Here is a 24,351-nt window from a genome sequence, read left to right on the forward strand (position 1 = left end):
AATGGTGAAGTATACTGAATTGATTATAGTAATAAAAAGTGCCAATTGGTAGAACTATTTGCTTGAATAGGTAGAAATCTGGATTAGTGGGGGTGAATAGAGGTAAAATTTTACTTTTTATCTCAAAAATTACAAGTTTGAACGTACATAAACGGTCATATAACGTATAAATTTGAATAGAGAAATTCTTTAAAGCCAGACGTTTGAAGATAAGAGAAGGGACTCACTTGTACCCATTTCCACTATAATAAAAAGAAAGCAGCACACATCATAACGAAGAGTCAAAAAATGACCTTCCAAGTTAGAACTTCATTGCTAGAAAACGTGGACGGCTCCGCAGAGCTACAAATAGGCAATACCAAGGTAATAACGTCTGTAACGGGACCTATAGAACCTAAAGCCAGACAAGATTTGCCTAACCAGGCCAGCTTGGAAATAGTCATTCGTCCTGCTGTTGACTTAGCCTCGACAAGAGAGAAGCTTTTGGAAGATAAACTTCGTTCGCTCTTACAAAGCATTATTGTGAGATACAAGTATCCTCGTCAGTTGATTCAAATTGTAGTACAATTCTTGGTTTCAGACACCAGCAGCGAAGGAGAGATTGACTATACTAGCAATGAGTTGAACGCAGCTATAAATTGTTGCTATTTTGCATTGATAGACGCTGGAGTTGCATTATCTGCATCTTTTGCATCTTTATCTATTAGTTTGAACGACGGAAAAGCTACATATAACCCATCATTGGTAGATTTAAACAAGAGTGATTCTCACCATGTGATATGTTTCAATATTGTTAAGGGAAAAGCAGACAAGATACTCTTGTTAGAGAGTCAGGGCGATATAGAAGAAGAAGAATTATTCACCATGATTTCAAATGCAGTTTCCGAATGTGAGGTAATACACCAACAGCAAAGAAAGTTCATTAAAGAGAAGGTGGATAATGATTACGTGTGGAAGCAATGATATCAACTTATATTAGGAGATCAAAGTGGATGATTTCATCTATTCAATCACTCGGTTATATATAATCCGCAACTCTTAACACCATTAACGATGGAGGCAATCTGTATCATTAAATAAGTATTCTTAGAAACTATCAATTCAACCCGTAGATCATACAACATAACTGTCTCCTAACCATTCCAGATAAATAAGATAGTATTTCAGTATATAAGAATAAGAATAATAAGAATAGGTAGTAACCATAACGGTAACATAATAACAATAGTAAAACAATAGCAATAACATCAAACGACGCAAATAACGACAGCTTGCCATCTATAGAAATGCAAAAATTAATTCGTAGCATCCAAGCCGATTTCCTTTGAACAGAATTCATTTCTGGTGTTTTCCACCCCCGTCATAAAACATACACTTAGTACAAAGTTGCCAATGGATCCAATCTGTTGGATCTGTTGTTGGCAGAGAAGTTCAACAAGTTAACTTCACCATTAGCGAACTTATTGTTAGGGTTGGATTTATGCTTAAAGGTGAACCCTATGAAGTTATTTTGTCCCAAGACCTTCTTGCTTCCATTTCCTGATGATTTCTCTAACAAAGATTCGTTCTGTTCTTGTCTTGCAAAGACATCCTTGTACTTCATCATCATTTCTTCGTCTTCAAAATCGTCGAAGTATCCAGCATCCTCTTCACTATCCAATTGAGGAGTAAAAGGTGGAGTTCTTTCTCTCAATTTGTCCCAGTCTTGGACATCACTGAAGTATGGCTGTTGTTGAATTTGCTTGAAGTTTCTGAGACGCAGGTTTGGCGAAGCAATCAACTTCGTTATTAAGTTCCATGTTCTGTCACTAAAAACGTAACGACCGTCCTTTGTTTGTGGTCTTCTCAAGGCAGTCTTCCAGTGCTTTAAGTTGTAATAAGTCTCGTCTTGCTTAGAACCAGAGAATGGCGGATAGCCACACAATGCTTCAAACAACATACAACCCAACGACCAGTAATCGATGGTGTAGTCATAGCTCTTTCCTTCCAAAACTTCTAAAGCCATATAGTCAGGAGATCCAACAATGGAGTTGGCCAAGTTATGGTGACCTTGACTCTGCTTGAAGATCTTTTGTCTCTCATACATAAGTCTAGAAGGTATTTCATAGTTGTCTAAGTCTTGCAAGTTGTTTAATTTGACTCTCATACTTTCAATTCTGTCATTGGAAACAGTTCCGGCGGCAAGTCCAAAATCAGTCAACTTAATATGACCCTTAGAGTCAATCAAGAAGTTCTCTGGCTTTAAGTCTCTATGGGTAAATCCTAACTCATGAAGGGAGTTCACTGATGCAAACATTTCACTCATGTAGAATCTTGCATGTGGTGGGATCAAGTACCCAGTGTTGTTTAAGAGAGTTCTGAAGTCTCCTCCGGCTACGAATTCCATAGCTAAGAATACCTTATCTGGATCTTGGAAAGCGTACAATAACTTGACTAACCACTCACTTCTGGTGTTAGTCAAAATATCTCTTTCAGTCAAAACGTGTCTGGTCTCGTCCAACTTGACCAAGAGTTTCTTGTTCAAGACCTTAAGTGCACAAATTTCTCTGGTATCCTTCTTTCTAGCTAAGAAGACTTGACCATAACCACCTTGGCCTACTTGAGTGATCATTTCGAAGTCCTTGTGTTTGGGCTTTAATCTTCTTTTTCTTAAGAGTGCTCTTTCTCTTCCGATATAGTTCTTCCACTCTAATTGTTGTCTTTGTGGATTTCCATTGAAGTTGGGATCATTAAGGAGCTTTTGTTCAACTAGTTTAGTTCTTTCTCTTCTGCTGATCACATAGTCGAACATGTCACAGTAGTAATCAAGGAAATATAATTGGGCAACTGAAGCCAACCTCTTTGTCTTTGGAGAGTTGGCACGTTTGTGAAATTCCTCTGGAGAAATCTTATTACGAAGACTAGGTGGCGGTTGTAAATTGGTGATATTTTGATGAAGACTGACGGCTTGTTCATGCGCTGGGGAATATGGGAAACGGCTACTGTTGAGCTGTTGTTGGTTTTGTGGTGATGTGTGAAGAATGGACTTTGTTGGCGAACTTAAGGGCGTGATGTTTTCCTTATTAAGTTGTGCCATGTGGTTGTTCAACTTGAAACTAGTATCAACGTCCATCATGTTAGAAGTAATTGAAACATTCTCCATGGACTGTGATATGTCTCCAATATCCATGTCATTGATGTGGGAATGTTTTGGAGACCTGTTGAAGAAATTGGCCATCTTGGATGACATTATGGATGTCTATTCTTCAGTCGTTGATGTCTTCTTTCTTTTAAACTTTTGCTTTTTGATTTTAGATGGAACCGGAAACAAACCAAACTCAAGTTCAGAGTTTTCTATATGCTGATGGCGTTGTTTAAGAAGAACAAAATAAATGAAATCTACAACTGGTGCCGAATCTTCAACACTTCTTGGATAGGAAATGTTACTGGATTTATGGCTTTTGTTCTGCAGAAGAAGCGAATCACGAGTCTTCCTGAAATGGCCAAAATGACTAGAACAACAAGCAAATTCTCACTAGCGACAGGCTACAGGTGCAGAGCAGATTTACTGTCATGTAATAGAACAGGCCTGTGTTTTGTTTCTATATAGAAAAGGTAATGGTAGTTTCATTTAATTAGACAAGTTTACAAATTCGCCCAAAGAGGAAAGTCAGGGAACCATTTTGTCTGCAGGATCATTTCACTAGGAGGGTAATAGTCAACGGCTGGTCTAGCTACAGCAATAATAGTTCAGTAATCGCCTGATACGTGAAGAGACTGTTGATATGAGCATCAGGCGATGAGATCGTGATGGTCCAAGATAGAATATGCGAGAGATATATGGTGTTGGCATCGAATGATTAACTATAGAAGAGTTTATCGCTGGAAGATATACCAGTTTTGAGTGGATTACTGAAACAGAGATTCGCAGCAATTGAAGCAATTGAAGAAATGGATATTGACACATCGACAAGTATAAGCGATACCGTAGAAACAGCAAGCGTTTCTGGATAATGAATTTTGGAGGGTATAGCTAACTACCAAAACTTGAATGGTGGCACAGCAGCCGTCTGGTCCGCAATTGCTGCGAAGATAATCTGGCCACTTTGCAAAAAGTTGTCATTTTAAGAATTAGACGTTGAAATGATAACTGTGTTTCACTGTGTTTTCCTTTACTATCTAGGCTAGATCAAATGTACATCTCCTGCTCTCTCAGAATATCAGATTACCCGGAAACTTGATCCATCTTGCGTAATGTAATCCATGGGTACGAGAGATGGTGGACCGATTGCGATCTTGATCGGATACGAGAAGACTCACTGTGCACTTTGTTAGGGTATGGTAAATAACTTAAAGGAAAGCATATTGTAAGGATAGAACTTGAAATCACTTAGGTCTGGTTATGGATAAACAAGTCATATTCAACTAATTGGTTTCAAGTGTCTCTACAAGAAAAATATGGGAATATATATGTGGAACACCAGTAAGAATATGCAATGGAATGCATTGAATGTGTATTTCCAAAATCGGGCGATAAACATGAGCGGCTTCTACTTCTAATTTAAGATTTTGCAACTACTATATCAAGCAAATCCACCAAGTATTTGCCATAGTTGCATGTTTATCTACTATCAAGAAGTAGTAACATGGTCAAGCAATTATAGGGAATGCTATTACCCCAACCCAACACCCTACCAATCTTTGTTAAGCTCAATAATGTTGATGCCATATGAAGCCTTGGCTGGTTCTCCACTTCCTCGAACTTTGTGCTCTGGGAGGGGCTAACAAGCAATTTACGAATGATGCAGATTCTCCATGTATTGGATCACATTAAGCCCAGATTAGATAGTATACAGTGAGCCCGGAATCCCTTACAGATCCCGCACAGTACAACCAACAAGAGGAAAGGATCTAAGGAACTTGGTTATATTCTTTCACCTGAAAAGAAATAATGATAGTCTATCCAAACCCCACAAAATTTTTATCTATGTATTTCCGAAGAAACCTGGAAATTGGAAAATATCACGGAAATGGTGTGATAATGCGACCTTCAAATCCTCTAGAGTAACCCCCTGGCCATGAATTGGTCACTATTGCCATTGTAGAAGACTCACGGCCAAAGACCAATGTGAATTGAAGGATTTGCAAATTTCTGTTAACAGAACTATTGAAATGCAGAGTTCAACCATGAGTTTCATCGGTTTACCAAATAGCTCTTGTCTCAAGCTTCTCGTAGGCATGTTGTGTAAGTAAGAAAACTTTCACTTCTTTGTAGACGGACTTCATGTTATCCGTATTTTTGTGGGGATGGTCTGAGACGGAAAAAAGTGAATGCAGACATTTTTTTTTGTGTCCGACAAGCGAGGCCAGTGGGGTGCACTTACCCCACAAGTGTATACGAAAAAAGCGCAGGTTGAAACAATACAATGGAGAGAATATGGAGGTTTCATAGGTCCACGAAATAAGGTTGTATGATAACGGTGTTTAACTGATTGGAGATACAGGCGACTCCCACATTGATGCAAAAATGGAATTCGTTGCTTTTACCAGGAGCTTCCTTCTAGCCTAGAAGCGAAACCGGACTTGGCTTTCTTACACTTGTTTGCACATCTTTTTGAAGGGCTGGCCAGGGAACAAAAAGACGCCGAGACGATAATTCGGACACAACGCATCATTACCACCCGCCCATCCCGTTGTGAATTACAGCCGCCTGGCCCGTATTTGCCACTTTCCCTTGTTTTGTTGCACGATTATGAGTTTATTTTAAGTGGCTTCAGTATGGGATGATTTTCTCGTTCTCGGGCTCGGAGTTTTTTTGCATAGCCAAAGAGCTGTGTCGGATTTCAGGGCTGCATTCCTACATACGGAAAAGTTCAATTTTTTCCACCCGGAGTTTTGACATATAAATTAGTGTAGAAGGAGAGAGTACGACACTGTTTCATATACGGGTTCATTAGAATATAGCCAATTTTTAGTGGAAGTAGCTCTGTGATGACGTATCGATTGAAGTGTGGTGTATTTGATGAAACATGTAGATTCTGTTGAAGCCAAAAAAACAGCCATAACGTGTTATTGCGCCTGGTACCGTCGGCAGTTCTCGTCCTTCTCAACAGCAGACTGTGTATCTTTACCCCACGAAACTCCCATCATAATAATAATAATAATCATAGGAACGAATAATGCTTGGCTGTGTGAGTATGCACATCCTTAGCAATACAAGATAATTATTGGCCTAGACGGCCAGCTAGAACAATCATAACCAACACTAGCCTTGTACAATAATACCGCTCACGTGATCGTCTAAACTCCTAGACCTCACACCATACCGTTGGAAAAATAAATAAAAAAACTCAAGAGAAAATGTCTGACACGAGTTGTGACCGACCCCGCTGACCTGCTACGATGACCTCTACAAAACCATGACAAAAAAAATATCCACCAGCTAAAATTTAAATTTTCATCGCGTCCGGCCCATAGTTGCACAGTATCGGACTTTAATGACGGCGGAGACTGGAGTCTATTTCCTTCATATTCTCGTTATCCACCTATTTCCACAGTGTTGTCCCCCAGCCCCCACCACAGCAAAACAGTATTTTGTAACATTTTTGTCCTTCCTCCCTAGCTCAGAATGCGGTGGTTCAGGGCTATTTCTCACAAAAGAAACACAAAATTCAAAAACAGTCAGCTCAACAAAAATTGTCTACTCTCTATTTCTATTTACAAATTTGCTTAGGCGCATGAAGACATTCCACAAAGTTAAATTCCATCTGTGGATTTAACCTAGCATTAGCTGGGAAGGTAATTTGGCTTCCTGTTAGGTCAGGTAGAATCCGGAGTAGGCAGACATTCAGTCAATTTTCTTGTTATATATATTTGGCCATCCGTCTTCGTTTTTAATTGCGAAATATTTCAGACTCTTTCTTTAATACTCTTTGTATCGACATTAGACATCCTTATACTGTCTCATTCTAAGCTAGTTCTAGATCTTACCACAGTATATACCTAATACAATGTCCGCCGACTTAGAAAACCAAATTCCTCAGGAGCACAAGTTCGTCGTTGAAGACGAGAACAATCCAGTCCAATTAACTGATGACTCCGGTCACCACAAAATCACAAAGATCGTCTCGGAAGGAGACTATGTCACCTTCGGTAACGAGCGTTACTTGAGATCCGAGTTGGTCGAAGCTTTCGGTGGTTCTCTTAACCCAGGTTTATCCCCACCACCAAAGCATGACTTTGCTAACCCAGCTCCATTGGGTCTTTCCGCTTTCGCCTTGACCACTTTCGTGTTATCCTTGATTAACTGTGAAGCCAGAGGTGTCACCATTCCAAACATCGTTGTAGGATTAGCCTTTTTCTATGGTGGTGCTGCTCAATTAGTAGCTGGTATGTTCGAAATTGCCGTTGGTAACACTTTCGGTGGTGTCGCTTTATCATCTTATGGTGGTTTCTGGGGCTCTTGGGCTGCTATCCAGGTTGACGCCTTCGGAATTGTCGCTGCTTACGGTGACGATACCACTCAATTAAGATATGCCGTTGGTATTTTCTTGGTTGGTTGGTTCATTTTCACATTCTTTATGATGTTAATGACGCTTAAATCTACTGTTGCCTTCTTCTCGATCTTCTTCTTGCTTTCCATAACATTCTTGCTTTTGGCTATTGCTGAGTTCAAGGCTGACGGTGTTTCTATCAAAAAGGCTGCTGGTGTTTTCGGAATCTTGACTGCTTTCGCTGCTTGGTACAACGCTTATGCTGGTCTTTCTAACAAGCAAAACAGTTACATCACTGTCAAGGCCATCCAATTGCCAGACTTGCAAGCTCCAAAGCAAAAGGCTCAGTAAACTAACCAGTATGTCTTCTACGACTTACAAAATCCTACAACTACACACGAATACTCGAACTCTATTGATCTGGAGTTCATGTCCATTTATTTGTAACGTTCCCAATTTTTTTTACGATGTCCCCCCCACCCCCCTAATGTTTTTTTTTTAAAAATCCCCCCCCCCCCTATATTTATTTAATATTAAAATAGTAATGATATCGATTAACTGTAGTTCTTAGAATTGGAAGAAGGACAAGAGAAATACTCTGAAAGTAAGGCAAACAGCAAGCTTCTGCTTTGATGTCCAAAGTATTGTCAGTTGGAGATGTAAAATATGTTGTAATTCAAAAAAAAGTCCATAAGCCATACCTCTAAGTTCGAGAAAATAAATAAAAACTACTACGTTCACATAGACGAAGATGCAAACACAAAGGCTAAGATGCGATTTCGACAACTGTGATCCATCTAAATAATACTTAACTAAAGCAAATAATAATAAAGCATCATCTCAAGAAATGCCGATGCGGACTTTGTAAATTTGATGCAAAAGAGAGTTATGGCGATGGCCACAAATTATTTTTAATAACAGTACTGTAAAGCACAACTTCGATGTTTTTGACCGAAACGGAGGCTCAAATGATCAAGAGACGTCGCTCCGATAAGTATAGATAAAGCAACAATATAGTTAGTCATACAATATCACATACTTTTGACTACGTTATTGAATACAATAGAGAGTTTAACGTGGCCCCCAGCTTCCAGCACGAAAACAAATTCTTCAAAATTTTCATTACCTTAATTCTGTCTTTGGATAAAATTGTCCCAATAGATATCCCCGAGATCATGTAGAAATGCTTAAGCACTTCTTTGGGCATTGCGTCTTCATCTTACATGAAGAAAGGCCGAAATCGAATTACTGCGAATTCTTAACACAATCAGATGATAAAGTCTCTTTATTGTTACCGATTCGGACATTACGCGCCGACTTGAAGCAGTCTATGAAGATAATATTGGCATAGGCAGTTATAGTAGCAATTAAGACTTCGGTTACGTTCTGTGACACACAACTATGAATTTGACCACTGGCAATACGACGTCGATATACTTTTAACTAGGCAATAATAGATCGGCGCTACCACTTCGCCATAGTCATTTGCATTGCCAGTACCAAAATACCACATTTCATAACACTTAACCACATTTACTAGAATCCTACGACCACAACAAGGGAACCAATCCATTCATTAACCTATATATACCGATAATTCTAATCATGACTTCATAACATTCCTCGCTACGAAAATATCGGACGCACCTTGAGGTCGATATCATCGTCGCTCTGGTCCAAGTTGACAATGGTCTTAATGAAGTTATTCAAATCCTTGGACAAGTTCATAAAAGACAACCCCAAGTCGTCCGAGCAAAGCAAGAGCATGTCGGGCTTCAAGTTCTTCAAAATTTGGACATAGCCCTGGATGTTCAGGCACTTCAACAATTTGAAGTTGGGGATTATTCCCACATGCGAGTACTTCAAGTTGCTGGTCAAGTCATCTTCCAGCAAGTTTGGTGGTAATATGAAGATAATATTCTCGCCATTGATGAGGATTTCATTCAACGGCAATTTCAGGTTGAGTATTGAATGTGACAACGTCAATGCTATGGACTTGTTGAGGTATTTCTTGGATATGCGGAACTTCCTATCAGCCCCATCGTCTACTGTTACTACGTGGTCTCTTTCACTGACATATCTTTCATAGATCTTGTAGGAGATGGTAACAACCGAAGTTGCAATCACTGCCGCAAGCCAAAACTTGCCGGCTCTCGTAGTCATTTTCACTTTGGGCGCCGGCATTTTTCTTCGGAACGCTACTTCTGCGTGTATCTAGCTATATATAAGATTCCAACGTTTTGAAACAAAACGTCCTTACCTATCAGACGATAAGTCCTGCTATGCCTAATCAACGAATGGTTTGATAATAAAATCACCTAACATTCTTTAATATATAACACTAGCTGAAAAAAATGTTGTCTTGGGCAAAGCAACCGAGGATACACGGTCACGTGCCTTGGACGTCCAAAACGCTCCTACGGAACTTTGCTACCGGGCAGAAATACCGAATTTCAGACCCAACAAAAGTTATGGACACACTCGGGGAGTAGGAACCCCACATATTACTCGATAAGGGTGAAGGAGTGGACTTTAGATAAGAGGAGAGGGCGATGGGAGGTTGACGGAGGTGCGATTGGGTGTAAAAAGCGTAGAGGTTTGAGTGCTCTCCAAGACTTCTACATTGACATGGTAGGTTTTCAAGAAACCAGTAAAAACGGCCCACCGGAGACCTCTCGGTAATACATGAGACAGGTGACAATATCGAACGATTATTAGCTGGGACTCGAATGAGCTAGGAGAAATCGGGTGGTCTGGATGGAAAATGGAGCTCGGAGTTGCTGGTGGTAGAGGCGTTAGAGTGTGGTTTTAGAAACAACATGAATACGTGTTATCTATGAAGAGGTACGATAGTTATTACATTAGAGGAAGGTAAGTAGGTTTTAGCTAAGTTAAGTTAAGAAATAATGAAATTTAAGTATACTGCCACGAGAGCGATGAAAGGATGACTAAATGCGGCTTTCGATTTGGAAGCAAGCAATAAACAATGTAGCCAGGGTAACCTACGGTGTAGCAAGTGCTACTATTGAGAAAGAAATAGCAGATAGGTTATGGATGTGCTCCAAAGTGCTGCAAAAGCTCAACTGCAAAAACGTTTCTGACAGCTGCTTTCAAAAATATTTCACTAACAAAGTCTATCTATCAGCGCTACCAGACACATGGCCACTTAGTCGATGACCGCCAGGGTTTTCGGTATTCTCCACATTTACAAACATGTAAGTGGCCACCTCTCACCTCACTAACTATCGATCTGTGTGGGACACATATCCCAATAGTACAAGTGTACCTATTTCAGATGCTATATCGGGACCGCTTAAGTAATATCGATAACCGAATGATTTTTGGATCTCTCTCTGTAGTTACTCCAGTTCAAAGCTCATACCGCCGAAAAGACGACCCTTGATTAGAAAATATCCAATAATGGCTAGAGAGCAGCATCTTTCATGGGTGGGAGCTCGTGTCGGCTCACTCGGTTTGTTTCGAAGTCAGATATTAATCTAGTGAATATTACTAAAACAGACCATTTCAGTCCTCTATTGGCCAACCGCAAGGCACTTTAGTGAGGCCAGGTATGAAGTGGGGAAAACAACATTCCGTTTGTATGTCGCTAGCATATCCATCTGGCGTTTTGCATCTAGTATGCAACTCCTCTTCAAACCTAGGGCATTATGGCCTTAATTGGTAGTTACCATAGGTATTAGACTAGTGGTGTATAAATCTTCAGTTCAAGTGCGCAAGTGGATTTCCTATTTTCGACTGGAAAATTTGCACCAGAGCGCATTCCCCCACCTCAAATGCCCTTAATACTATGGCCAATAACAACCCAGTTCATGATTGGCATAGACTGCCTAAAAGAGCTGGCACCCCGATGTTAGCCCAGAATGTGTAATCCGCTGGGTTGGCTAGCAATGCCCAGGCCCCTCCTGTTCAAAAACCAGATCCAGCAACTGGATCCTTGGTGCCTACTGGATCCTTGGTGCCATTTACCGATGACTGATTCCCGTTATCTGTATTAGTCAACCATTATCACTCGTATCGCGATAGCGATTCTCCCAAAAAAGAAGAATGTAGCCCACGATAACTCCACGATAAGTCCCCAGTTCAGGCACATTGTCCCCATAATAAACCGTCTCCAATAATATTCTGTTCTGCCTATATCACTGCAAACACTCAGCCAATAATTAATATTGTCCAGATGCCCATCGCAAATAATAACGCCTAACCACCTAATAATACCATCCAGTATCTAATAATTACACTGTCCACTCACTCATCCATTACCCTATTAATCCACATCCCGCTTTATCGCCTGTACATAGTCCTCCACTTCTTCCGAGTATACCTTCCCAATCAGGCAAGGACTAGCGCTTGCCGCATCGGGAAGTTCAAACAGATTCGCTATCGCGATTTTTCACTTCTGGCTATGATGCACCATGGGTAGTTTGAAACGGGTCTGGTAGATATAAAAGCAGGAATATCCGGACGGTAAGTAAGAGAAAGTCAGAGGAAACAGTATCCAAAACAGTACTGTCGAACCACTTTCTTTCAAGTACCACCTCAAACCCAGAAAATGGCTCCTACACTCCATCCATTTGACTCAGCCAAGGACTACGAGATCAGATTGACTTCCAAGTTGATCAAGGACTCTCACAGTGCCGATGCCGACTGTCACTTTGTCCAGATCGACAGAGTCGATCCTCCAAAGAAGGACATGATCAAGTACTTGGAAGCCGAGAAACACGGTCTTCCTTTACCAGTAATCCCAAGAGTGTTCTACGCTTACTACTACACCAACACCTTGGACTTCAACAAGGCTCTTGTTAACGTCACTGTTGGACATGTTATCACCAAGACCAAGTTGCCAAAGGGTGTCTGTGGTCCTCTTCTTCCAGATGACATGATGGAATGGGAAGCTCACTGTAACAACCATCCTATCATCAAGGCTGAAATCGAGAAGTTGAAGTTACCTCCAGGATACACCGTCAGAAACGATCCATGGATTTATGCTACCGACGATCCAAATGAGAAGCGTCCTTTGGTTCAATTCTTCATGTATGTCCTTGCCGGTAACGGACACACTGAGTCTAACCACTACTCTTTACCATTGAAGTTCTCTCCAGTCTTCGAATGTTTCACCAAGAAGTTCGTCAGAATTGACTACTTGCCAGGTGGATTCGATGACACCGTCACCCCAACTTTGCCATGGAAGGAAGTTCCAGCTGTTGAATACCACCCTGACTTAAACGGTGAAAGTGTCTTCAGAGACGTCAAGCCTTTGTACATCACTCAACCAGAAGGTCCATCTTTCTCTGTTGAGGGTTCCAAGATCAAATGGCAAGGATGGGAATTCAGAGTTGCCGCCTCTGCTAGAGAAGGTTTCGCTATCTACGATGCTTACTTCAAGGGTAGACAGGTTTTCTACCGTATTGCTTTGTCTGAAATGACTGTTCCTTACGGTGACCCAAGAGCTCCATACCACAGAAAGCAAGCTTTCGACTTGGGTGACTGTGGTTTCGGTACCAATGGTAACCACTTGAACTTGGGTTGCGACTGTTTGGGTGTCATTAAGTACATGGACGGTATGGGTATCCACGCCAACGGTGAGCCATTCGTTATTCCAAACACTATCTGTTTGCACGAGCAAGATTCTGGTATCTTATACAAGCACGTAAATTACAGAACTAACAACGCTGTTGTTGCCAGAAAGAGAGAGTTTGTTGTCCAAACCATTGCTACTGTCGCCAACTACGAGTATGTCGTCAATGTTAAGTTTGTAACTGACGGTTCTATCGACATTGAGGCCAGAGCTACTGGTATCTTGTCTACCATGCCTATTGATGAGAACGTCAAGGTTCCATGGGGTACCATTGTTGGACCAAACGTCATGGCTGCTTACCATCAGCACATCTTGTCCTTTAGAATCGACCCAGCTGTCGATGGCCACAAGAACTCTGTCGTCTATGATGACACCCTCAAGTTGCCAAGAGACAAGTTGAACCCATACGGTATTGGATTTGTCACTGACAGAAAGTTCGTCGAAAAGGCTGGCCACGTCGAACAATCTCCATTCACTCACAGAATCTGTAAGATTATCAACGAAAATGTCATCAACCCAGTCTCTAAGACTCCAGTAGGATACAAGATTGACATGCCAGCCAGACAAATGATTTTGGCCGATGCTGACTCTTTCAACGTCAAGAGAGCCAAGTTCGCTACTGAACAAGTCTGGGTCACCAAGTATAGAGACCACGAATTGTTTGCAGCTGGTGAATTCACCAACCAATCTCAAAAGGACACTGGTCTTGGTGAATGGGCTAACGGTGTTGACCCAGTCAGAAACGAGGACATTGTTGTCTGGGCTACTTTGGGTTTCACCCATATCCCAAGAGTTGAGGACTTCCCAGTCATGCCTGTTGAAATCCACAACATCAGATTGGTTCCATTCAACTTCTTTGACAAGAACCCAGCTTTAGATCTCCCACAAGCTAACCAATCCTTCAACAAGTCCACCTTATTCACTGGTGAACAACCAGAAGGTGCCTGTTGCAAGACTAAGATATAACCCACTAAGAGATAGAGAAATTGTTAATATTGGGGTTATTTTATATCGGTATGCATATATAGTATTTAATAAATTGTTATTGTTTGAAACATAAAGTAGAAGAAACTCTCTCCAACATCTATTAAGAACTTCGAATCAATAATGAAGTTAGTTACATTGGATTTGGACCAACATATGGCTGCAAAATCCTATTGTAACTATTATATTACAAGAAATTATATATATTAATGAACTGAAAAGAATTAAATATAGTGATTAGATGAGTTTTGAGTTCTAGGCATCTTCAATGCATTCCAAGCAGAAGTTCATCTCCTCCTCATCTAATGACTTAATATACAAACACTTAGACAAAATCTCAGGATTGACCTCTGTCTTGTAATTGGACGACCACTCAATGCACTGAGATAATGATTTCACAATATGAACCGAAGTTCTAAATTTAGAGAAGTTAATAACCTTTTCGCTCTCATTTCTACTGTTGATTGAAGAAGCGGTATCATCGTCAGGGAAACTTGGAGCAGAAAAAGTGATTGGATTTGTAAGTGTCATTCTGGTGTCCCTTGAGGTGTCCCTCTTCTTGATGAATGTTGGTCTTTCGGCGTTAAACACTAAGTCGGAAAGGTATAAACCGACAAAAGGAATGCATCCCTTCGAGGGCTTCATTTGATTAATACATAACCTGATGTTCAAGAAGTTTTTCAACGGAGAAGCTAATTCCTCTAAGTTCTTAAGCATCAATATGTCTCCAGGAGATAAATTCTTCCAAGTTTCTCTCAATGATTGCACTTTTTCTGACGTAAGCCCAAGAATGATTTGCATCAAGGTCGAATAGTTTTGCAAAACATAGCAGTTCTGCGCGATGTGAATAAATCTTGAGATAATGTTAATCCTCTCAGATTGCCCCTTTGTTAATATAATCTCAGAAATGACCCAATTCACCATCAAGTTGAATCTAGCAATTACTAAATTCACACCTTTGTTCTTGTTATAGTAGTTGTCATTAACAATAATCTCCAACCAACTATTCACAGGGGTCAACTCCTTGTTCCACTTCAACTCGATTAACTCCTTCCAATCAATCTCCTGCAACATGTCTTTTTCAATGACGGTGAAATGAGTTGCTAACGAAGTTGAGTCAATACTCAAAACAAATGAGATGTGCGATCCATTATTCATTACGTGCTCAACTGACAACAAATTTGAGGATAAAGAATATTTCTCTAAAATGGTTTTTGGGGACTGGAAGTCTGGAGTCGCTGAGCGACTGTTGAAGTTCGATTGGTTCATGTAGAAAATACTATCATTATTTGGAGTTGACGTGATCGGGTTTTGCTTAGTAGAAAGCATTTCTTTCTTATTCTTGATTGGAGTCAAAGGTGCTTCCTGGGTGATATCGAAATCAGTGAATTCTATTGCATCTTCTGTTTGTGCATTATTAATTTGATTAAGGATATCTTCAGTGTTATCCAATTTCAAGTCAAAATAATCATCATCGTCTTCCACAGAACGTTGGATTTGCTGCTTTCCTTTGTCGTCATTAGAAGGTGTAAGCGTAGACATTGTATCTTTACTGCTGCTTTTTGAAGAAGAAGCAGCAGCAGCGGCAGCAAGTCTCAATTGTGACTTTTTGCCCTCCAATTTGTTCAATGCACGTTCGACAGGGTTTTCTGATTGAAACGATTCATCTGGAATTGCAGCTAATTCTTTAAGAACGTAATTGCTTATTCCTGGAATTGCTACAGAGTGAGCAGAAGAAGTGGTGCTAGAGCGTCCATTTTCACCTGTGTTTGTTGCTGTCGTTTTCCCAGAATTCTTCTTGCTCTTCATCACGACAGAGAAAATAGAGCTATCGTGTAAGTCATCGGACAGTCTCGATTCAGTCTGTAATATAGAATTGTTTTGCTTCTCAAGAATAGAGACAGCTTCGGAGCCACTACTAAATGGGAGTTCTGTTAAGGCACAAAGATTACTAAAACGTATACTCTTGCGGACCGAGGAGGATCTTGACACATAGGAGCCCATTGAGGTAGAAGTTGTCTGAATTCTCACAGGATGATCAAGAGACTTTCTTTCCTCTGCACTGTTGTGTTCGTTGGGACTACCAGCGAGAACTCTTAAGTCGTGATAGCCATTTTTCTTTCTCAAGCCAAATTCGTCTTCCTCCTGTTCATTCTTAGCAGATCCCCGAGATCCATTTGAAATCGAAAATGCAGAGTCGTAACTGAGATATGACTTAACAGAATCACGTTTGAAGACTGACCCGTTAGAGCCTCTAGACATATTGGACATTCTTCTGACAGCTGGAATTGCATTATTCTTATCTCCAAAGGAAATGCGTTTGAGCTTAGCCTTCTTTGGCTGATTATTCTGTTGAGGACTCAAAGCAATGCCCAATTCTGCCACATCTGCGTCATACTGAGTTAAGTTGCTGGGAGTAGAAATGGAAGTGTCGAAAGTGTTGTTGGACTGACTAGAATATTGTGCAATGGGAGGAACAGGATCACTTGGGGCGTCGAAATATTCAGAGCCGGACTTGCCCATCTTTGGAGTTTGGCAAGGTTCGGAAGTAAAATGTCCATCCACACCTTCGTTCTCATCTTCGTCATTAGCAGCAGAATTCTCAAGATCCAAGTTTCCCGCATCATTCCAGTTGATGCTTGCTGGATGTTGGAAGGAGGACTCTTGCGATGGAGCCTCCCGAAGGAGGTTATCCGTTGAATTCAAATTCTTTGCTTTTGAGCCATTGGTGTTATCGTCTATGTTGATTAATTGGTCAATCTTTACTATGTTCAAGTCTGACAAGTCGTTGATGTCCATGTCACTGTCATCATCATCCAGTAATCCATCGATTTCTCCCACCATGGCTGCTCTCGTTTCAATTGCTCTTGATATTCTTGGCTTCTTGGCTGGAGAGCCCATCACATCAATGGAATTTGAATCAACATCAACTCCCTTGTCCTCTTCAGCTGTTACGTCGACAAATTCATCATTGCTATCTTCTTGTGCTACTAGATCAGGACTAATCTCTTGCAGTGAATCACCCTCTGCAATTGTGGCAGGACCAGAATCGTTTCTGACATAATATCTGATCAAGTACTCCAATTCATCTATAATACGGGCGCTTAAGATGTCTACTCTATTGCCAATTATTGAAGCGCTTTCCTCCTCGGACATCATGCTGGCTGCATTATTAATCAACTTATTCAACTCTTCGGCACGTTCTGAAGCAGCTAATTCAGCCATCGATGGAGAAGCTGAAAGATTACTCCTTGTAGCAAACGTCTTTGAATGATTCATTGATTTTTTCCAGCCATCCACTAGTCTCTTAATTGAATTCTTTCTTACCACTTCTGTAGTCTCGGGACCATCTACTATGAATTTTTTGCTGGGAGGACGAGCGAAGGGAGATTCTTTCAGTTTTTTAGTTGGCGACCCTGTAATCGAACTTTTCATGTGATGCAGCTTTTGCTGGCCTGATTTAAGAACATAATCCATCTTTTTTACGGGTGTCGGTGGAACAATTGTTGTTACCTTTGATGTAGGCAACTTTATATTACCATTGGTAGAAAATCCGACGTTTTCAAAACGGCCGGAATCCGGATTGTTGGAAGTGATGTTTGGCTGGTACACCGTATTGTCGGTATCATTGTCGCTCTCATAGGCTGTTCTGTTAGCAGCATAATTAGAGGTAGTGTTTGTGCTACTCTTCATTATAATTGATGAGCCGACTTCATTTTCGTTTTCATTGTTGTTGTTGGTTTCGGTATCTTCATTGTCATCATTGGAGCTATTACTGTGAGTATTACTGAACTTTCTGACCTTTTTCTCCTTACTTGTTTTCTTCAATGATAATGAAGAGTCCTTGAGATTCATATGGTTATGTCTAGAAGTCAGCAACAATGGTTTCTTTTCCTTTTGTTCTTTGTGACTACCTAAAGCGATATCTGGAGAACTCATAGAGGTTTTAAGTAACTGATTGCTAAGGGAATTCGATACCGATGATTTCATTCTTCTCAGTTGTTGATGTATGTGCAATTCTCTTATTTTAGTGTTTATAGAACCTCTGGATGACTGGTGTGATAACAATAAGTTATTAATTGAAAACTGGGGATTTTCGTCATCGCTGTTTAAGGCATCGAAGATGAGAATCTTGTGATGAGCCTTTTGGTCGTACAATGAAAGCATTGCAGAACGTCTGTAAGAAGGATTAGTGTGTATGGACATCTCGGTATTGGACTTCGAAAGTTTCTTTGTATCTGGTACATCACTTGGTAAAGGATAACCCATTATACTGCTATTGGCTACAAGAGTCTCTATGTCTACGCTCAACAGCCAAAATTCGTTGACGAGATTTAACCAATGGATCTTCAAATCTCCCAAAATCTTCTTTTCAAACATCATGGCGTCTTCTCCGACATCCTTACTCACCAAATTGGACTCTATTGTTATCTTGTTCATAGTTGTAGCGAAAAGATCGCATAATGCCGGGTTTGAGTCGAAGTCGTCAATGAAATAGTTAATTATCCAGTGTCTTAGCACCACGAATGTACGAAGCAAGACTAACTTGCCCACTGTAGAGTTTGTCTCATCGTCGGCATTTATATATTGCAAGGACCAGATCAAACGAGTCAAAAGCAATTTCATTACTTGTTCTCCGTTCACAAAGATACGGTATGTGAGGAAAAAGTCACAAATTAAGTTGTAGTCTATAACTTCAGGGGAAGTCAACTGTACTATAAGTGCTTTCAAAGTGGCCAGGTTGATGAGTTCTGGATTGTTGGTGTCGAACTTCACCAATTCGTCGTTGTCATTACCAAATGGATGAAGAGAAGGAAAAAGTCTTTCATCGTCGAAAATGGACTCGTCATGTTTGTTGTAGATGAACTCGGGATGAATGTTTCTTTTGTGGAGCGAAGACGGTTGTTGATTGTACATGAGGGAAGTATTATTATAGTTACTGCGGTTAGCTCTTGCTTCGATGTTACCATCAAAGTCAACCAGGAATCTGTTGAGGAAGGCGTCATCGAGAAAAGCTCCGTCGATGAGGTTTGCATCGATTCCATCGATAATGGTGTCATCAACACCAATGGTTGGTGGAGGGAATTCCTCGGGTTGAGCTGTGGTGATCATGGTTTCAGCAGGCAGTGGTGGTTCCAGACACCCTAGAGCGTCGCTGCTGGTATAAAGTATGTAATTGTCCATATTGGATGTTGTGGGGTTTGTTATATTATTATTATTATGGTGGTATCACTGACAGTTTCGTGGCTAATGGTATGGCTGTACAAAGTCTTGATAGGTTTCAACGGATTAAACGATTGGATTTGACTAGCGCTTGCCTAGCGATGGGATAACAGGTCTTATCTTATGTTGAAAGGACAAGAATGAATTGAATATGAGGTGACGGTAAAGGTCTCAATGATAACGGGAGTTTCTTCGTCGAGTATATCGAGGGATGACTATTGGAAAGTCTCGGCGACGGTTTGTAGATGAGGAGCTTCTCGTATGTTCTATCTTTTGTAATATCCAAAGACAACGTCAAAGGAACAACAGCAAACGAAAAAAAATCACAACAGCGGAACGACCCTGGTAATAATATCAACAATATTAATATTAATATTAATATTAATAATAATAACAATTTTAATAACAACTGTGCTTGCGATCTTGTACGAAGAACAAGAAATAACAATTACAGGAATAAATAAGATTCGGGATCAGAAGCAGAATCAGAATCACAAATTCACAAACCGAATGTCAAGAAATAATAATAATAACAACAACAATAACAACAATAACAACTATAATAACAACGCTGATAATGAGGAAAATTAATATTTCAAAATTAATATGAACAATACTAAGAATAATATAAACAACAGTATTAACAAATGAACAATAATAATAATAATAATAATAATAATAATAATATCAATAATTCCAATAATATCAATAATATCAATACAAAGGAAAAGAAAGAATAAGAAACCTTTGCAGATTACAATAAATTTCGTACCTCCCAGTAGTTTTCATGACTATTGCAAGAAAATCTCACGCAGTACAATCACAAATCACAAATCACGATTCACGATACAACGAAATGTACCGTCGAACTCGTGCTGGTGCCCTACAATTGAAAAAAAAAAAAAATAGGACACCGAATGCATCATCCCGGATTTTTTCGACACTGTCCGTCGCTGCGGAATTCTGGCTCCGGTAGCCAGAGGCTAAAAGCCTAAGTCTAAAAGCCCAAGAGACCAAGAAACAGCCTTCCTGTGCTAACATTGACGCCTGTTTGGGGGCTTGGAGCTGGCTGGCTTCTTCCAGTTACTAGTCTAAGGCAGGAAAAGATCCTGCAAATTAAAGGCGGGATATTTTCTCACACGGTTAAAAAATTGTTTGTTTTGATTTTGGGTTTGTTGACAAAAAAACGCGGTCTGGGGCAACGCCCGGAAATCGTGTATTTAATTATAGATCACGTGACCAATTTCAACGGTCGGTTATGGTTCTGTTGTAGGTTGACAACATGGGGTATGGTATGAGGTAAGAGAGGTTGTAAAGAGGCAGTAGTATAGAAGAAAAGCGAGGGCAACGGAAAAAGTGTGATTTTTTATTATGTTTGAGGGAGGAACGGATACTGCTGGCTAGCACTTTCATGGGGTTGGGTTGTAATTACAATCAGTTGGAAGGGGAAGTTCCATCACTTGAATTGTGTCTTCGTAACGTATCCCTGTGCCATGCGAGTTTTTGCAATCAAACCGTTTACCTCCTACCTGCAAGTAACTCGGTTTCCAAGTATTCCACTTTCACCATTTCCGACTTACCGGCTTGATCCGTGCTGTCTTGTCCCCTGTCATTTCCCCTGTCTCCCCTGTCTTTGCCCGGTACTGTCCTAAAGATCCTTCGCGATACGCCTTTCCACAAACGCCAATCACCACGACCAATATCCGCGTTACCAATTGGAGTCCATTTTTTCAATCTTTGAGGATGCGTTATACATGTTCTTTTTCAGCCCGAGGAAGTCTGTCACGAATGATCCAACGCAGTGGCCAAGTGGCGCGTCAATCGGTTGTAGAGTGGATCCTTCATTGCCAAAGCAGTGGCTTGCACTGAAAGATGGCCAATGCAGTGGCTTGCACCGATGTAGATGGTCAGCCAGCAGAAACCAAGTAAAGATAGCCAGCAAAAAAGGGTTCTGATTCACGACCGGAATTCGACATGTCGACATGTACGAAGTACTACTTTCTTGAGAGCACAGGCCATGCCCATTGAATTATGTAGTAGGTGGCCTACCGTGAAATACGGCTCAACTGTCGTAATTTCGTACTTGCAACCTCACGGCTCAAATGGTAGCTGATCCGGAGTGCAGCACAAGCCATTGTATGTTACACTTTGTTGTAATATTATTCGATGTAGAGCAGGTTTGACGTGGGATTTAGTTCACAGTTTATACTTAGACGCGGGGAATTCGTCTATCCTGTGACAATAGTATCCAATTGATACTGGTATATGGTAAAATTGACGACACTATACAGTCACATTGGCAACGTGATTCGCTGAAACCGAAAATTCTTATATTTATTCTAGGTCGTCCCAATTCAACAATAACTATATCGAAAACTCTAATTCTTAAAGCAGGTTTTCCCTGCAGAGCAAGAATAGACGATAAACTGAAAAATCTATATTACACTTCTATCCCTGCAAGTTTTGCTGGATGGCGTTCTTTAACGCGCTAAATGGCGACTGTCTGAATTCAGGGTTTTTTAATACATTGGTAAAGTTCTTGTTTTCGTCCTTCAAGATCTTTTTAAGACCTGAGGCCTTTGCGGCGTTTGGTTGATTCAAGTTAATCTTCGAGGACTTGACGTAGCCAGAATTACTCTCGTTTCTTTGTATCTTATTCAATGTGGTAGTAACATTCTTCGACGAGATTTCACTGGTCCCATCGACACTGGGCAAATTCATCAATAATTCGTCCATTTTAGGCTTGAGCTGTTCCTTCTCCCTTCTCTTACGTCTTCTAGATGCTGATTTACTTATGCTACTTGTTGTGTTGAATGTGATCTTGCTCATTAATTTTTCACTGAACCCGGCCGATTTTTGTTGCTGTTTCTCCTTCTTGGTGATTTTCAGCAACTTCAACATGGGGTTTTCATGGTATTCCTCATTGTTACTTATACTAGATTCCTGTTTGAATGCTGAAATCTTGCTAGCCAAATTCGATCTCTTTGCCGTCTTGTCTCGTATAGACGTTTTCTTTTTGATTCCTGCCTTTTAAATTGTTAGTTTCAGTCCTTAGATTTACCCCCTAGTGATAACTGTACCGCAAACATACCATTTTGTTGTGCTGTTCTAGGTAATAGGGTTCATTAATAATCTCTCTCTCTCTCTCTCTCTTTCATCTTATAGCTATTGAAAAAAATTGAGATGAGTGTGGAGTCACGTGCTGTAATTTGATAAGTTAACCGTCATTTTTTTTGCATCCATTATGTCAAATATTTGGCATTAGCAATTATTAGAGTATTAATTGAATAGTCCGATGGTTAATCCAAGAAACTGTTGTTATTACGACTATTTAGTGGTATATATAGTAGCGTGAGAAAGCGTTTAAAAATAAACTTCATATTTCCTACCAATTTTACATATATTTTGAAATAAGTATAAGAAGAAGCGAAAGAGAAAAGCAATATATCATCTTGTACCACTGAGTGTTAAGAGAGTTGATGTAAGTGTCAAAGCTGCGATTACTTCCACTCATTGCTGCATAGAATGTCATATTGGTGGTATCTTTGTTTGAAATGATGCGACGTGTTAAAGGATTTGGAAGCATATTGAGCTGAGCTAACCTTCTGAAATCCCATTCGATGGAATCTTCAGTCTTGTAGCACCAGAATATCCAACCATTGCTGTTTTCTTCAAAAGTGTAAAATTCAGCTTGTAAAAATTTCTTAGTTTCTTCACGTTTCTGGTTAGACCAACTTTGAAAATTAGTGTGGTTAGCACAGCTTCCAATTTCCCAATCTGATATATAAGTACCATCATACCTTGCTCCTCTACCAACTCCATTAATGTATCTTGTACAATCAGTAAGTGCTCCAGAGAATTCCCCTACTATGCTGGGATGCGTTTCCTTTGATAAGATTCTTCCTTGACTCTCTATACTGGAAATATGTTGATCAACACTCCTGGCAAGTTCACTATGAGAGAATATCTCATACAAGTGATGATCAAGAGTAATGTTTCCAGGAAACCAATTCCACCAACCAAGACCCAAGAAGGCATCTTGAAATACCAATGTGGTTCCAAGATGTTTGCTGTTGAACAGAGCGTAGGTATCTTTATAGAATTGTACTAATTTGTTGACATCTATAAACGGCCCAAATGGCTCGTTTACTATTTCAATATCAGTGATAACATCGTTGAAACTTTGCAGACCATACTTGGTTAGCACGTAGTCAACCACTTTGTAGGTCAATTGCATGTTATAGTCAAATTGTAACCATTCTGGTGTTTGAATTCTCTGACCAGAGTTGTCAAAGCCGTTTTGAGATCCAGGCATGCCATGAATGTCCAACATCACTCTTAATCCATGCAAACGTGCCCACAGAATGGCTCTATCCAAGTAGAATTCCTGGCCATGAACGTAGGGGTCATTTGGAAGGAGTCCAAAAGCCCAATATCCAATGGGAATTCTTACGAGATTTAGCCCAAGACTTTTGATTTCCTTAAAGTCTTGCTCAGTGTAGAAAGTATTCCAATGATTCTCTAAGTATTCTCTTGTACGGTTTTTACCCAATATTGTCGCTAGCGTGTATTCATCTACCGGCTGCTTGCCTGTCATTACGAAGACATCATCAAACAAACTGGGCATTATCCAAGGCTCTGCTACCAACCACCCGCCCAAACTGACGCCATACACTTTTTCATTTGTGGACAATTTCTTAGTGCTTTGTGGATACGACTCAGAACCGGATTCGTTGACAAACTTTGCATTGGATACGGGGAACTGGTACCCTTCAAACTCGCCGAACTCTGCTGCCTCATAATAAACTTCTTTCTGGACTATTCTGGGATTTTCTGGTGTTACGGCGTCTTTTTGCAATTGACACTGGACAGCGCTAGCCACTATCAACAGGGTGCAAAAACGGACCCAATGCATTATTCTTTTGCAACAATACAATTCTCAGATCCAGCACCAGATAACAACACAACTCAAAAGGGCCCAAACAGTATTTTTCCCCAGTTTTTTCAACTTTCCAGTCGATCTATACCCAATATAAATATTTTCCCCCCAATTCCATCTCATTCCCTTCTTCTCTT

At 40.3% G+C, this 24,351-nt stretch overlaps 8 protein-coding genes across 8 annotated transcripts; 4 read left to right on the forward strand and 4 right to left on the reverse strand. All coding sequences in view use genetic code 12, as the record gives it.

The window, feature by feature from the left end:
• Position 1: 1 nt before the first annotated feature.
• RJT20DRAFT_58978 (exosome non-catalytic core subunit) lies at positions 2 to 1,169 on the forward strand. The gene has a single exon (XM_064920874.1). It carries the CDS (start codon positions 289 to 291, stop codon positions 961 to 963), a length of 675 nt encoding a protein of 224 aa, XP_064772588.1. The 5' UTR covers positions 2 to 288; the 3' UTR covers positions 964 to 1,169.
• On the reverse strand, positions 1,170 to 3,687 carry DBF2 (serine/threonine-protein kinase). The gene has a single exon (XM_064920873.1). The coding sequence runs from the start codon at positions 3,227 to 3,229 to the stop codon at positions 1,376 to 1,378; it is 1,854 nt and encodes a 617-aa protein (XP_064772589.1). The 5' UTR covers positions 3,230 to 3,687; the 3' UTR covers positions 1,170 to 1,375.
• Positions 3,688 to 6,333: 2,646 nt separating this feature from the next.
• RJT20DRAFT_58986 (uncharacterized protein) lies at positions 6,334 to 6,874 on the forward strand. The gene has a single exon (XM_064920876.1). The coding sequence runs from the start codon at positions 6,477 to 6,479 to the stop codon at positions 6,756 to 6,758; it is 282 nt and encodes a 93-aa protein (XP_064772590.1). The 5' UTR covers positions 6,334 to 6,476; the 3' UTR covers positions 6,759 to 6,874.
• Positions 6,875 to 6,902: 28 nt separating this feature from the next.
• On the forward strand, positions 6,903 to 8,024 carry FRP3 (putative ammonium permease). The gene has a single exon (XM_064917794.1). The coding sequence runs from the start codon at positions 6,990 to 6,992 to the stop codon at positions 7,821 to 7,823; it is 834 nt and encodes a 277-aa protein (XP_064772591.1). The 5' UTR covers positions 6,903 to 6,989; the 3' UTR covers positions 7,824 to 8,024.
• A 937-nt stretch (positions 8,025 to 8,961) lies between these two features.
• PEX22 (Pex22p) lies at positions 8,962 to 10,040 on the reverse strand. Its single transcript, XM_064920877.1, has one exon. The coding sequence runs from the start codon at positions 9,654 to 9,656 to the stop codon at positions 9,099 to 9,101; it is 558 nt and encodes a 185-aa protein (XP_064772592.1). The 5' UTR covers positions 9,657 to 10,040; the 3' UTR covers positions 8,962 to 9,098.
• A 1,874-nt stretch (positions 10,041 to 11,914) lies between these two features.
• AMO2 (Amo2p) lies at positions 11,915 to 14,123 on the forward strand. Its single transcript, XM_064917795.1, has one exon. It carries the CDS (start codon positions 12,043 to 12,045, stop codon positions 14,032 to 14,034), a length of 1,992 nt encoding a protein of 663 aa, XP_064772593.1. The 5' UTR covers positions 11,915 to 12,042; the 3' UTR covers positions 14,035 to 14,123.
• A 29-nt stretch (positions 14,124 to 14,152) lies between these two features.
• On the reverse strand, positions 14,153 to 19,662 carry LTE1 (mitotic regulator). The gene has a single exon (XM_064917796.1). The coding sequence runs from the start codon at positions 19,234 to 19,236 to the stop codon at positions 14,308 to 14,310; it is 4,929 nt and encodes a 1,642-aa protein (XP_064772594.1). The 5' UTR covers positions 19,237 to 19,662; the 3' UTR covers positions 14,153 to 14,307.
• Positions 19,663 to 21,723: 2,061 nt separating this feature from the next.
• On the reverse strand, positions 21,724 to 24,190 carry SPR1 (Spr1p; the record flags this gene model as incomplete). The annotated part of the gene is made up of 2 exons (XM_064919868.1): positions 21,724 to 22,298; positions 22,840 to 24,190. The coding sequence occupies 2 exons, from the start codon at positions 24,188 to 24,190 to the stop codon at positions 21,724 to 21,726; spliced, it is 1,926 nt and encodes a 641-aa protein (XP_064772595.1).
• Positions 24,191 to 24,351: the final 161 nt, after the last annotated feature.

Source organism: Scheffersomyces xylosifermentans, assembly GCF_036884685.1.
Source record: "Scheffersomyces xylosifermentans strain CBS 12540 chromosome Unknown RJT20scaffold_7, whole genome shotgun sequence".
Classification (NCBI taxonomy): Eukaryota; Fungi; Ascomycota; class Pichiomycetes; order Serinales; family Debaryomycetaceae; genus Scheffersomyces; species Scheffersomyces xylosifermentans.